The sequence below is a fragment of the Odocoileus virginianus genome, unplaced genomic scaffold (assembly GCF_023699985.2).
Source record: "Odocoileus virginianus isolate 20LAN1187 ecotype Illinois unplaced genomic scaffold, Ovbor_1.2 Unplaced_Contig_27, whole genome shotgun sequence".
Classification (NCBI taxonomy): domain Eukaryota; kingdom Metazoa; phylum Chordata; class Mammalia; order Artiodactyla; family Cervidae; genus Odocoileus; species Odocoileus virginianus.
In genome coordinates, this window is record NW_027224344.1 from 1,067,732 (window position 1) to 1,081,386 (window position 13,655).

Here is a 13,655-nt window from a genome sequence, read left to right on the forward strand (position 1 = left end):
CGGGGAGTTCACACTGAATGGGCCGGCCGTGAGAGGTCGGGCGCCCGACGAGGGGGCTTCGTAGGGCCTGGTGAGCGGCGGCCGGGAGATCGGAGAGGCGAGGCCGGGAAAGCGGAGAGCGCGCCCTCGGGGCGCACGGCGCCGCGGCTCTAGTCGAGGCGATGCCCGGGCGGCTGCGAGCCGCCGGCCGCAGGAGGCCCTAGGCGGGCATGGGCTTGGAACCCCAGTGCTAGAGACCCTCTGCTCGGACTCGCGGGACCGACGCGATGGCCTCGGAAGTGGTGTGCGGGCTCGTCTTCAGGCTGCTGCTCCCCATTTGCCTGGCAGTAGGTGAGTATTTCCCGCTCTCCGAGGGTCCAGGGGAGGGGAGGGGGCTTCTGGGAAGGGGGCGGGCTTCAGAGCAAACCCGGATCACCAGCTCGAGGGCCCGAGACCCGGTTCGGGGAGTCAGCTCCGCGGTCTGGGTGCCGAAGCCCGGCACTTTTCAATTCTCGCTCTGGGGCGCACGAACGGGGTCTGCATGATCAGAGTCTTAACCGTCGCCCTGCACAGTCCGGGCAGCCGGCTCGGCCAGTGCTGGAGACGGAGCTGAGTTTACTACACACGGAAATTTTTGTGGAGTGCTGACTCGTGCACAATGGATGCGAATCCGCCTGGAAGGTAGTTGTAGACCCCTTCCCAGATTTGAACAAGAGCACCCTCCCCCTGTCCCTGGACGCAGGACACTCGATGCATCCAGAGGGTTTCTAGGCCACCTTTGCCCCGTCCCGTGTCCCAGCTCCTGGGACGGACTCGGGTCGCGCAGGCAAGTGGTGCCCTGAAGTTTCTGGCTTTACTCACACAAAAGCCCCTACGAGGCTGCGGACACGGAGGCCCAGCTCCGCTCCTGCGCGGTCCAGACGGATCTGTAGCTGCGCTGGGACTCCGAGGTTTAAGCGAGGCCAGAAGGAGCCTCCCGGATTCCCAGGCAAGGATCTCACTTTTTATGTGGCCGGTAGGGCGTGAAAAGCCACCCGCCTTCAGGTCTAAAGACACCCGCGGGGCGCGGGCTTGGAGTGAGAGGTACCCAGTGTCTCCTCTAGTAGAGGTGCCACACTGAACCCCGCTGAGGTGACTGTGGGCTCCTAACCCTCACCTGTTCCCACCGGAACTAGAAAAGAGGACTCGTCTTAGCAAGTAGCAATTGCGTTTGCAATGAGAGCCAGACCCATGCGGAAAAAGCCACCTTTGTCCATTTTGCCAGAGGTGGAGGATCAGGGTCACACCTGTGTTAAGTGGGGACGTAATCGGAAGAGGGCTTGGGAGGGTTTCCTGAGGGCTGACCCCAGCTCCTGGGGGGATTATGTGGCCGAGTACTAACACACAAGAAACCTGCGCGGAAAACCGAGAAGACTCCCAGAGAGGCGAGAGGCCTGGTCCCTGGGCAGGAGGAGGGGCCAGCGCGGAGGCGGCCGCGGCCTCTTTGCCACTCGAGTTTCCCAGCAGGACCCTTCTGTGGGCGTATTTGTCCTTGAGCATCGCTCTGCCGGCGAGGAGCGCGGCTCCCACGAAGCTCCTGTGGGCGTCTGTCCCTGCCAGTTTGCTTGAATTTGGGAAGAATAGAGCCTTTGAGAAATCGATCAGGGACACTGTGCGGCTGCTTCGCAGGTCGCGTCCTGTCCAGGGACTGCGTGTCTCTGCAGGGCCTGACACCGCGCCCGGCTTTAGCGGGGGCTTTCGGTGTGGGGCCGATTCGTGGTAGTCAGTGAGGTGGGGAGTGGCTCTGCCGCAGCCTGCGCCGTCCCTCCGGCCCCACCTCCCTGTCCCTTCCGCCCCCCCAGGCTCGGAGGGGTGGTAGCTCCTGGGGACTGCCGGTGGTTACCTGCGACGCACACCTAGCAGAGCGACAGGACAGCAGTGATTACTCGCTGATGGCCGGCGACCTCGCGCTGAACTTGGCAGCTGCAGAGCCCGCCGGCTTCCTCTGGAAGTCCGCGGCCTCTGGGGTGGGGTCGCGTCATTCCAACTCATCTTGAGGGTCTACACCGCAAAACGCTTCTGCGGGACGGTTATAGCTTTGCGCCCTCGAGGGCCGGTCACCGCGCACTTTCCAGCTTTGGAGCCCGAGGCTCAAGGCTCTAGCCACATGCTCCCTGGGGCGCCTGGAGGAGCGGGGACAATGGTCGTGCGGGTGGGATCCCGTCATCGTTCGGGGCCGCTTCGTCCCTCCCCTGGCCTCCTCCCAGCGCCCCTCAGCCCCGCCGGGGGCGCACGGGGGCCCAGCCAGGCTCGATAGGGGCGGAGACTCGCACGTGCGCCCCGCGGGTCCCCGACCTTCCCGGCAGGAGAGCGGCGTCCCGGAGCCGAGGCCGCCCAGGCCGCCCGCAGTCCAGCATCCTGGCTCCAGCCTCGCCGCCTTCCCTTTCCAGCCCAATTCTCAGGATTCCCTCCGCCTTCCGGGTGCAGGGAGGGGAACCCAGGGTGTGCGAGTGTGTGTGTGTGTGTGTGTGTGTGTGTGTGTGTGTGTGCGCGCGCGCGCGCGCGCGCGTGTGTGTGTGTGTGTGTGGCTGCGCACCTGGGGCGTGCGAAAGTGACTGTGTGTGGGGGCGGGCTGCTTGCGCTGGGTGGGGCTTTAGGTTATCTCTTGTTGCTCCCCTTCCCCCGGGGAGGAAGGGGAAGGACTGGGACCTCGGACCTCAGACCTCCGCCCCATCCCCCAGCCTGCCCCACCGCCTGGATGAGAGCCAGCTCCTGGGAGGACCAGAGCACTGACTCCCGCCACTCACCCCTCACCGCTTGGTGAGGAAATAAAACCCACTTGCGACGGCTGGTGCGCGCCTTCTAGTCTTTGTCCTTTAACTGCTGGACGAGAGGCTGCTGGGTGGGTGTTGCCTAATGTAGGCATTCAGTTCTCTACTACAGGAAGTGGGTGTTTTCAAGGTTATTGGAGGGTTTTCAGGCTCCCCGGCTCCCAGGGTGCTACTAAATCAAATATTCAGATTTCCCTAATATCCTGGACATGGAGAGTGCAGTGATCGGCTTGCCATTAGAATCGATTTTTACGTTTTAGTCATCTATTTTTGTAACTGGCAGAGGCAGTCTTTAAAGCCAAGCCTTTGCAGAAGCTCAGGCCTTTGTCTCTTATCCACCCCTCCACCATCCATGTTGTAATGTTTCTGCAGATGGATGTCCACCTCTCTTCCCCCAAGGATGGATGCTAAACATTAACTGCCATTGTGCTTAATCTGATGTTTTAAGAGTTCTTTCTTTTCCTGTAAAAGAAATTTGCAGAGAAACAATAAGTGAAATCAGTCCTCTTTCAAGCCAGCGTTAGGTGGCTCTTGAGTGTTTAAAGCAGAACAAAACCATAACGTAGCATAATGTAATATAATACAGTATGATGTAATATGTTGTTTAGCATCCAAAGTAGACATCCAGTGACAGGTTTTCCTACATCAATAGTAAATGAACATATTGAAGATCTCCAAAATTGTCTGTGACTGCTTGAGTAGCCACCCTGATTATTTTTCCTCAAACTATACATGAAGGAGAACCTAGATAAACCCTTCCATGATATTATGCAGTCTTTAATAATTATAATAATATCTGGTCACCGTTGAGCACTTTAGAAATGTTTTTATGTTTGTTATCTTTTAGCCTGACTCTACCATCCGACTCAACTCTAAGTCTATGGTTGAGTCCATTCCAGGACTGGGAGCTGGTTGGCATGCTGCTGACCACTCGTTCCGTCTTGCTTGCTGTTGCCTGGAGTCTCCTCATGTCTTTCCTGGAAGAGCTGACTTAATGTTATTTTTGGGGGAGCCTGGCTTGGACGGAACAGATTGGCCCAGGAGGGGCAGAGCCACAGGGCACCATGAACTTATGATGCCCCTAAATGAAGTGACCAGAGCCATATGGGAGACTGTTAGTTATGAAAAGAATCAACCAACCAGTTAGCGCTCTTCAGGCAAGTCCCACTTGGATAATCTCCAAAGCTAGCGAGAATCTCCAAAATTTCCTTTAGAGATAGTTGGCTTAAAGTGAGCAAAACCATGGAGTCACTTTTGGAATATGCATGCATGTGGCCGTATCTGAATGTAATTTCCTCTCTATTGTGTAATATATTTCCCCTGCAGCATGTGTCATTTTGCAGCCACATTTACACATACTCCAAAAATTACCAGTGAAGCCTGAGCAAGGTCTCCCCCTTGCCTCTGCTGTAGCTCTTAGATGGAGGAGGAGGTCTCAGCTGATGAAGGGAGCTTTGGGAGTTTGAAATCGCTTTCTTTTTCTGTCATACCTTCTGAAGCTTAGACAGGTAGATACTATTTATTACTTTCAGCAAGGACAAGAGTGCCAGTGAAAAGGATCAGGAATATATAGCTTAAACCTAAAATAAAATATTTCATAAACATAGGCAGGCAAGAGGATTTTGTTAGCTGGGCAGTGAAAGCTGGAGCCATGTGTCCACCCCACAGATTGTCACTGGTCTGTCCCTCTACCGGCTGTGTGCGCCTTGCTCATCATCAGAGATAACTTTGGGGAAGAGGGTTTGGTGACTCCACAGTTTTAGATACCTCAATTCAGATCTCGCCTCTGATCACAGAGCTGGTTCGGCCTGTTTGTTTTTGTCTTCTTTCTGCACATTGGCGATATGAACACTTCCCTCCTTGGTTAGTTGTGAGAGAGTGTGCCCTGCACATCCTGGGTAACACCTAACACACTGCAGGTGCTCCTAGAGGGAGGGATCCTGGCTGCCTTTGTGAGGAGAGTGGCAGGAAGGCGTGAGGGAGATGCAGGCAGAAGTTAACAGACTAACAGGTGGCGACATGAGTCATAGGAGCCTGGGCTGTGTAAATAGGATTTGTAGGAAAACAGTTTGGTACCGAAATCTAGAGCCAGATTATTCCGATGAAAGTTGGTTTGTGTGTGGCAGGAAGATTTCTAATAATCAGGACTTTTCTGCCAGTTTGTTTAGAAGTCTGTAATCTGCGTCACATTCTGATTAAATAATAGATTCTCTCAGAACTGTACCGACAGTTTACTTTTGTCTTCCTGATGCTATACCACCATCTTCATAGCCTTTAATGTGATCTTATGTTTTTCCTTTATTTGTGTTTACATGGCCTTTTCCCTTTTAGATCCCATGCTACTACAAGTTATTTGTTTATTAAGTTGCATAGTAACAGCATGTATATCACATTATAACTTTTCCATAAATGTCCAGGAGAACTTAGAATAGTGTAGGTGTAGCCAGATATTTAATGAGTGCTTGATTAAAGAAACATATGATGATATGATGTATAGAATGTAAAACTAACTTTTGTAAGATTTGCAGATATAAACAGTTGTTTTGAGGATGAGGAATCAGGTCAACAAAATAAAGCAAATATCTGATTGAATGGAGGCTAGACACAAGGTTGAATTGGCAAACACTTAAAAAATATTTGGCTGTAAGAAATAAACCTAGAGGAAGCTTGTCATTTTCACCAGCCCCTTGCATGGCCTTTTAGACTCACTCAGACTCGGCAAGATCAAGAAAATGAGAAGACCACATGCTAAGTGTCTGTATAAAGAGCACATCAGACATACAGTTTTAGCAATTTCATAATTTTTGAACTGTCCAATAATTATCTAATGGGAATTTAAAAATGATAACATACAAATTTGCATCTTCCTATTTATTGGTTGATTAAAGCACCTAAGTATACTAGCAATTTTAAAATGTTTTTCTAGTCTCCTGCAGAATATACAGATTTTTATCTTCCTCCTTTCATTGTGTGGGATGGTGCTAGTTCTGATTCATAAGCTATTGTTGGATTCTTCTTTTCGGCTTTGCTGGTGGTCATACTTTTGCATTAAACTATAATATTATGGGGCTTCCCTTTGCAAGCTTAGCTGGCAAAGAATCTGCCTGCAGTGCAAGAGACCTTGGTTCAATTCCTGGGTCGTGAAAGATCCCCTGGAGAAAGGATAGGCTACCCACTCCAGTATTCTTGGGCTTTCCTGGTGGCTCAGATGGTAAAGAATCCACTGCAATGCGGGAGACCTGGGTTTGATCCTTGGGTTGGGAAGATCCCCTGGAGGAGGGCATGACAACCCACTCCAGTATTCTTGCCTGGAGAATTCCGTGGACAGAGGAGCCTGGTGGGCTGCAGTCCATGGGGTCACAAAGAGTTGAACATGACTGAGAGACTACATACAGTGCAACAGGATGGCAGGATATTCAACTTTATATGAGTTTCAAGTTTTCCACACTTTTCATTAAAAAGAACAAACCTGTGTATCCATGTAGTTAGTCCTGGTTTCCTGTGGTGATTTCACCAGTCATGGGGGGCTGGGGATGGTGATGGAGGTTTTGCTGAGCCTCCACCTCTCTCATAGGGAGTTATTCACTCTGTGACCAAACTCAGGGGATTCTCCCCCTTTGAACTGCCCCTTCCCTACCCTTAGACTTGATTCCATCACTGCCAGGCCTCCCATCCTTGCCCTGCAGACACCTCCCCTGTGCTCAGCACAAGCTTTCCTCCACTGCTGACCCTGTGCATTTCTGATGAGACACTGGGTACCACCGCCCAAAACTGTCCAGTGCTGTCGAGATCACACATCAGGTCCACAGATCTCCATCTATGTTTGTCTTTGCCCTTTCACCCTAGCTGCCTGAAGCATCACCTGTGTTCACACCCTGTGTGTCCTGCAGTGCCAGGGAGCCTCAAGTCTCTGTCTTGGCCTCTTGGGCTCTGTCCATCCTTCCCGTGTGCTAAGCCACGTGCCTTCCACTGTTGGAAGCCTTCCACCCCTTTCCCCAATCTACTCTGTAGTCCAGAGACCTTGAGCTTTCCTCCTGCCCATCACAGCCCAACCTCAGCGCAGCAAGTCACCCAGGGCCCTATGGCCACGCCCACCCCCTCCACCAGGCGTGGCCTCGGCCCAGCAGGTGCACAGGCCTGGCTTGAAGCCAGGAGATGCTTTCTTTAGGTGACAGATGGCCCTTTCAGTCCGTTCTAAGCAAAGACACGTCCTCTTGTCAATGTAGGTTAGCAGGGTATTGAGGCTGAGATGAATGAACGTTCTTCCCCGCATACAACTGTCAGGATGAAGTGCGCAAGCTCTCTGTGCTCCCAGAGATGGTCCAGGGCAGTGGTCAGCGCTCTGTTCTCCCACAGGAGTTGCATCCATTCCCGGGGTTCAAGTTACTGGTCGCACGTCCATGTCCAGCTGGAGGACAGAAGGAGGACGCACAGGAGGGACCCCTTCCCCACCCTCCTAGGATACAGCCTGGAGGTCACGTGACTCACTGCTGTTCACAGTTCAGTAGCCTGACCTTGGTAACATCATTCACCTCTGACTGCATGGGAGCCTGGGGAGTGAATCTTCGTTTGGGCTGCTGTGAGCTCAGTTGAGAATCAGGGAAGGTGCTTCTGCCACAGGGGTGAGAAGGAGAGACGGGGGATACGTGTCCAGATGTCGGTCTCTGCCTCCTGCGGGGAGGGTGGCTTAGGTGCCTGCAGACTGCGGATTTGTCTACGCGGAACTCCGCCCTCGGCTTCTAGGCTGGAATTCCAGCGGCTCCCACATGTGAGGGCCAGACTGTGACTCAGAGGAGGCTCTCTAACCTCCAAAGGGGTCGCCCGAGACCCCCAGTTTATACAGACAGGAGCTTGAGGAACCTGTGTGGAAGGGTCTGGGGGTGTGGGGAAAACTAGGGGGAAACACAGAGCTGGCTCTGGCCCAGCTATTGGTCGTGGAGCCTCTGAGTGGCGGTTCTGGATTCCGGACGCCAGGAAAACTCAGGGAGCTGCTCCCTGCAGAGAGGTGCCCACCTCGAGGAGGGGGTCCCTGTGCTTCTGCTCAGCTCGTGATACATTTGTGTGAGCCAAAATTCCTTCATTTAAAGGGTAGGTATTTGTGGAAAAATAAGACAGCAGTTTCTCATCCTTGTGTTTATGTGATTTATTCAATCAGCTTGTTACCCTCCTGTCACCCAGCTGGGGCGGGATGGGCATCTCAGGTGAATGAGACAGTGTGGGGTATGGATGCAGGGTGAGATGTCATAGCTATTTTTAGGGGATTAGAATGCCCCTGGGCATTTGGGGGTTCACCAAGAAGAGCTCTAGTATCAAAAGACACACATCTTCTCAGGGCTAGTTTCTTACACAGGAAAGAACCCAGAAATTCTTTCTCTTCCTCCTTCTCTTATTTGTAGTGTATGGTTTCTGATGTCTAAGGGGAAATGCCCGGGTTCTAAAGTCTGAATGTTTTAGATACCGATCTTGGCCTGTCATACTAGCTGTGTGACATTGATCAAAATGCTTAACCTCTCTGTTCTTCAGTGATTTCCCTTATAAACCAAGTTGTTAGTCATAGAGCATGATCTCTCTGGGGGTGTGGGGAAAACTAGCTAGCTCAGAGCATTGCTCAGAGCATTGCTGACAGTACTTGTGAAACTCTTGATGCAGTGCCTAGCTTGTGGTAAATACCTAATAAAACGTGGGTCTCCTTGTCAGCTGTAGGCTCAGAATTTAGGCATTATTATTGTCTGAGGACCTGCTCCTTAAATTGCAGTTGCAATCAACTTCCAAGGAAGCTACAGAAGAAGGCCTGGTTGAAGGAATGTCTGGGTGCCCCTCAAGTTGGATAGGCTGGAGGGCCTCTGGGCCATTGTTTGTTTTTGCCTTGAAAACAGGGGACATCTGCTCACCTTTAGTCCTTCTTCCTAGGCAGGCTGAGCTATCCCTCTGTGTTCCCCTGCCACTTGGCTTCATATAATCACAGATTGTACTGAGTTACATGATCTCTCTCTTCCCTTTCAAGTGTCTGCAAGTTCCGGTACCCTGTGTGATCCTTCATGCCACGCCCAGCACTAAACCTACTGCCTAACACACAGTAGATAGTAAATAGGTATTTGTAGGTTTTTAAACTGCAAAGATGTATCCCAACATTGCCCTTCAGCTGCCAAGCCAGGGCTGTGACCCACAGTGAACATGGAAGAAGTATTGCTGATTGATTGACGAACGAATTCGTGGGCTAAATTTTTTCCCTTGAATATCTCAGAATTCTGAAAAAAAAAGTTTAGTCTAGCATTTTACAGCTCTGGGTTTTTACATCTTTGAATGTAAAATTCATGATGGTCTGATTTGAATGCTCTGCAACTTGCCTAAATGTGAATTTCCTCCGTAGGACAATTAATACCTTTTACTTGCTTTGCAGTGAATAGAGAAAGAAAAACCCATTTGAGATGGTAGAGCTTGCCTGGAGCATCATCCTTGAAGTGCATATTATTTTTTAAGATGTTTTTAGCTCTCCTGGAACCACACAAATTGATCTGTTTTCCGTTGTGGTTGAATCCCCTAAGTCAGCAGTTTTGGCCACAGGTGCAGGAGAGGAGGAAGGATGGAGGACCTTAGCAAGCCGAGAAGTTGGAAGCAGAGCGCCCTGCGAACAAGTTATAGATCTGAGCTAACCCAAGTCCTGTCTCCTCCTGCTGCCCCAGGATAGTGCCCACCTGTGGGCAGGTGCCGCTCCAGTTTCTCCGTGGGAGCACACCGCCTTGCTTCGGGATCTGCACAGCACGTGTTTTGGGAAGTGCCCTGGTCTGAAGTTCTAAAGACCAAGTCTCCATCCTGTTCATATTGAGCTGTGGGCCTTTGCCAAGTCATGGAAACACTCTTCCTCAATTACACTCTCTAGAAACGAGGTGCTCCAGACTAAGGAATATTCTCCTGATTCTCCAGTAATATTTCTACACACACTTTCTTTCAATATTAGAAAGGATGACTGGAAAACCGCACCTTTTAGTCAACACATCAGAATTGTTGTTGTTAGTCACTTAGTTATTTGCGCCTCTGTGGACTGCAGCGTGCCAGGCTGTCTTATCCTTCACTAATGCTGCAGTTTGCTCAAACTCCTGCCCATTGAGTCAATGATGCTATCTAACCATCTCATCCTCTGCTGCCCCCTTCTCCTTTTGCCTTCAATCTTTCCCAGCATCAGGGTCTTTTCCAGTGAGTCAGCTCTTCAAATCAGGTGGCCAAAGTTATTGGAGCTTCAGCTTCAACATCAGTCCTTCCAATAAATATTCAGGGTTGATTTCCTTTAGAATTGACTGATTTGATCTTCTTTCAGTCCAAGGCACTCTCAAGAGTCATCTAACAGCAATTCCAAATAAGAAGATGGATCAAACCTGGCCTCCAAACTTACATTTTGATTACCAAAATCACTATGACTTTATGAAGTATCAACTTGTTAGTAATTTCAGGTCATGGTTGATTTTTAATTGCTTCCACATTCATACAGTTGTTTATTTGCTGTTAGAAACTCAGAGATGAATAGTTTCATATCTTTTAAGCTAAGAAAAGGAAAGCTGTTTTAACACAGTTACCTGCTCCATTTACTCCCCGGAGTGATCTGGAGCTGGCAGGACGGATGGCAGCCTCAGTGTGTCTGTGATGGAGAGCTGGGTCCAGTGATACTTGGGTTGAAATGCTGCACTGATGTTGAGAACCACATTCTTGTCCTCTGCTCATTCTGTGCCTCTGCTACCTTCATATTTCATTGTTAATATAACCCACAGAGGCCAAATTAGTTTTTAGCAGAGAAAGTTGCAAACATAGTTCTTTAAAACATAAGTAGGCAAAGACAGTTATCAGTTGATAATTTTTAAATTAAGCCATAATAGGTTGATTTTCTTTTTTAAAACTTTTAAATTTTGTATTGGGGTATAGCTGATTAACAATGTTGTGATAGTTTCAGGTGAATGGCAAAGGGACTCAGCCATACATATGCATGTATCCATTTTCCCTAAGATTCCCCTCCCATCCAGGCTGCCACATAATACTTTTTTTAGATAGACTTTTAGAAGCTGATAAAGAATATACACATTTTATTCTATTTGCTTTACATTGCTGAATTACTTTTGAAGAGGGGTTTGTCAGTTGTGAGCCATAGTAACTTGGTTTTATTTGTAACCAGATGCTAATATTTGCTCTATTGCTCCCCCACCCACCCAAAGAACTATTCTTTTCACCTTCTTTAGTTTTGTTATAAATCAGACTGTTCAGGCTTCTCCCTCACTTCCTTTAGAGGTTCTCAAGGCAGAACAGGAGTTATATAACTACGTGACATGATGCCAGCTTCCCCAAGGATAGATTTATTTGTGTTGTTTGTTGTCAAGTTGAAGAATTAAAAATCCTCCTGTAGATTAGCATTTGTGTCTCTTGCGCTGGGTCCCACTCTGCCTGCAATGATATCTAAGATGTTTACTTGAACTGCAGATTCTTCCCATAGATTTGGGTGCTTAGGTCTCTTCTCCATGTAACTAACCCTATCTGACAGGTGATTGTTTTCATTAGACTCATTCTTTATGTTAAAGACTCATGTGAAACAGTGTACGCAATCTGAAGTTGTATCAGTGATTCATCCTTAAGAAACAATCTTACAGTAAAATAAGGGAATGTAAGGCATCTTTCATGCCTCTCATTCCGCTTCTTGATGGTATTTTTTTTTTCTTTTTACATTATTTCTTTTATGAAACTTTCCACCATCGTTTGGCCTTTGAACAAGTTCCAAAGGTTGGGTGCAATTGATCGAGTCTTACTATTTTTTCTGATGTTCTAATGCTGTTTGGAAGAGTTTGTTCCCATCTGAGGCCAGTTGGAGACGAATGATGCTACCACATCTTGGGGTTCTCACTCCAGGCACCTCCATTGTGCAGTGAAATGAAAAGGGAACAGGTGTGGAAGAGGACAAGCCTTGGACAGTGCCTGCCCCTAGAACACCTAGAGGGTGGTTGAGAGTAGTTAAGATTGTGCTCTGGGGACCAGAGCATGTGGGGTCATCTGTGGCTGGATGACGTGGGTAAGCCTTGCCTCAGGTGTGCCCATTTGCAGTGATCACACTGCCCAGAGAAATAATTCACACAAGTAGAATGAGCAGAGGACGGGTTTACAGAGGTAAAAGGAAACGTCAGCTGGGTGAAATGTGTCAAGAAGTTTATGGGGATTGAAGGAAATATAAAAATTGCTACATGTATGCTGACAATGTAAACTCAGCCATGCAGCTGGGAAATGAAAAGAAGGCTTAGTGCTCTGAGTCAAAGGAGGCGAAGCTGAGAAGCTGCTCTCTGAAGGCCTTTGAATGCAGGCTCTGTACCCCTTGGCGGTGGAGTATGGGGTTGAGCATGGCTCGCCTGGTGGAATTCAGCCTCTTGGAAGCAGAGGCACTGACTTCACATCCCTCTTGGACCTGGTGATGCTCTTCCTTGTGAAGATCGACACCTGAAGAAGAAGCCCATTGATCCCACAAACTCTTCCCACCCAACCTTTTTGAAACATTAGTTGGATCTTTCAAGTAGATGCCACGTTTGGATCCCATAGACCAATAAATATTCAAAAGCTAATGTTCTGTCTCAACTAGAAAGACTTGATTCTTAGACTTTGGAAACAATTTTAGGACCTAGTGATGTAGGTGATGAGTGAAATGTTGGGAAAGCATTGTAAACAAAACTTGTATTGTTGGAGGATTCCCAAGGACTCAAATGTGTGCTCACCGACCAGTCAGACAAATCCTGTGTGTTGCCCTTACAGATGATGCTGTGAGCCCTGTAGGCTGAAGGAATGTTTTATGGTCCCTTACATGGTAATGCCAGCTTTTTCCCTAAGTACTCAATACGATCATGACTCATCTAACGTCAACCAGGCTGAGCCTTTAGGTCCCCTTAGCTGATCAGCATCTGTCTCCTCTTGAATTCTGCAGGTTTTCCCATCTGAAGATCTCCTTATGATTTGACCAGATTTCCTTCCACTTCAGGTATTGTGTTCTGCTTCCACACAGAAAATAATTTCTGACTCAGTACCACGGAGCTGGAAAAGAAGTCTGCAAGTTTTATCCATTCACACCCAAGGAACAAATCAAGCTAGTGTTATGAAAGTGTGTTTTCACACCTTCTGGAAGCCACCTTCTGGAAGTTTTTCTATACAGCTTCCTCCAGTGTCTCTGGGGCTCAGAGGAACTTGGCCCTCATGGTAGCCCTCACATTCCTAGAAGATTCTAGAATCACATACCACCAAACAGGACATGGCCTGATATTGAAGGCATCATCATACTCTGGACAGTAATCATTTTTCACTTTCATAATTCTTTTAAAATCTGTTATAATAAATGTTGGAAAATGGCAATGATTATAGACAGTGACTGTATTTTTATAGGGTACTTTCTTAGCTTATTATGTTTATTTTTCAGTTCTGTAGACTTTCTTCCTTAGAGCAGTTCTAGATCTACAGCAGAGTTGAGCGAGATTTCCCACGTTTTCCTGTTCCCCCATGAGCAGCCTCTGGCTCTGAAGAGTATGATGTTGCTGTTGCTGGGTCTACATTGACACATCATTAGGTCTGTTTTAAGGAACTGGAAAATAACATATTAATTGTTAGAATGACTGTCTGTTGGTTTTCTAGATAAATTATGCATATTTCACCCAAGGGAGCTCATTTAATCAACTCTTTATAAAATTGTTGAGAAAATATATCTCCTGAGACCACATAAATTTAGATAGACTTACCCTCTCCAGCTATAAAAGTTCAGCATAAAGATGTCTTTTCATTGGGCAGAGTGTTTTTAGGTCTAAAATATGACTTGGCTTTCAATTTGGTGGAGGAGAATCTGAAGAGCTGGGGTTGCCG

General features: G+C 48.5%; 1 protein-coding gene across 1 annotated transcript in view; it reads left to right on the plus strand.

Moving 5' to 3' along the window:
* The first annotated feature begins 201 nt into the window (after positions 1-201).
* The window catches only part of LOC110140923 (piezo-type mechanosensitive ion channel component 2), a 225,108-nt gene continuing 211,654 nt past the window's right edge, over positions 202-13,655 (plus strand). The window contains 1 exon segment of the mRNA XM_070464537.1: positions 202-330. Within this exon segment, the coding sequence (XP_070320638.1) occupies positions 267-330 (64 nt within the window). The 5' untranslated portion in view covers positions 202-266.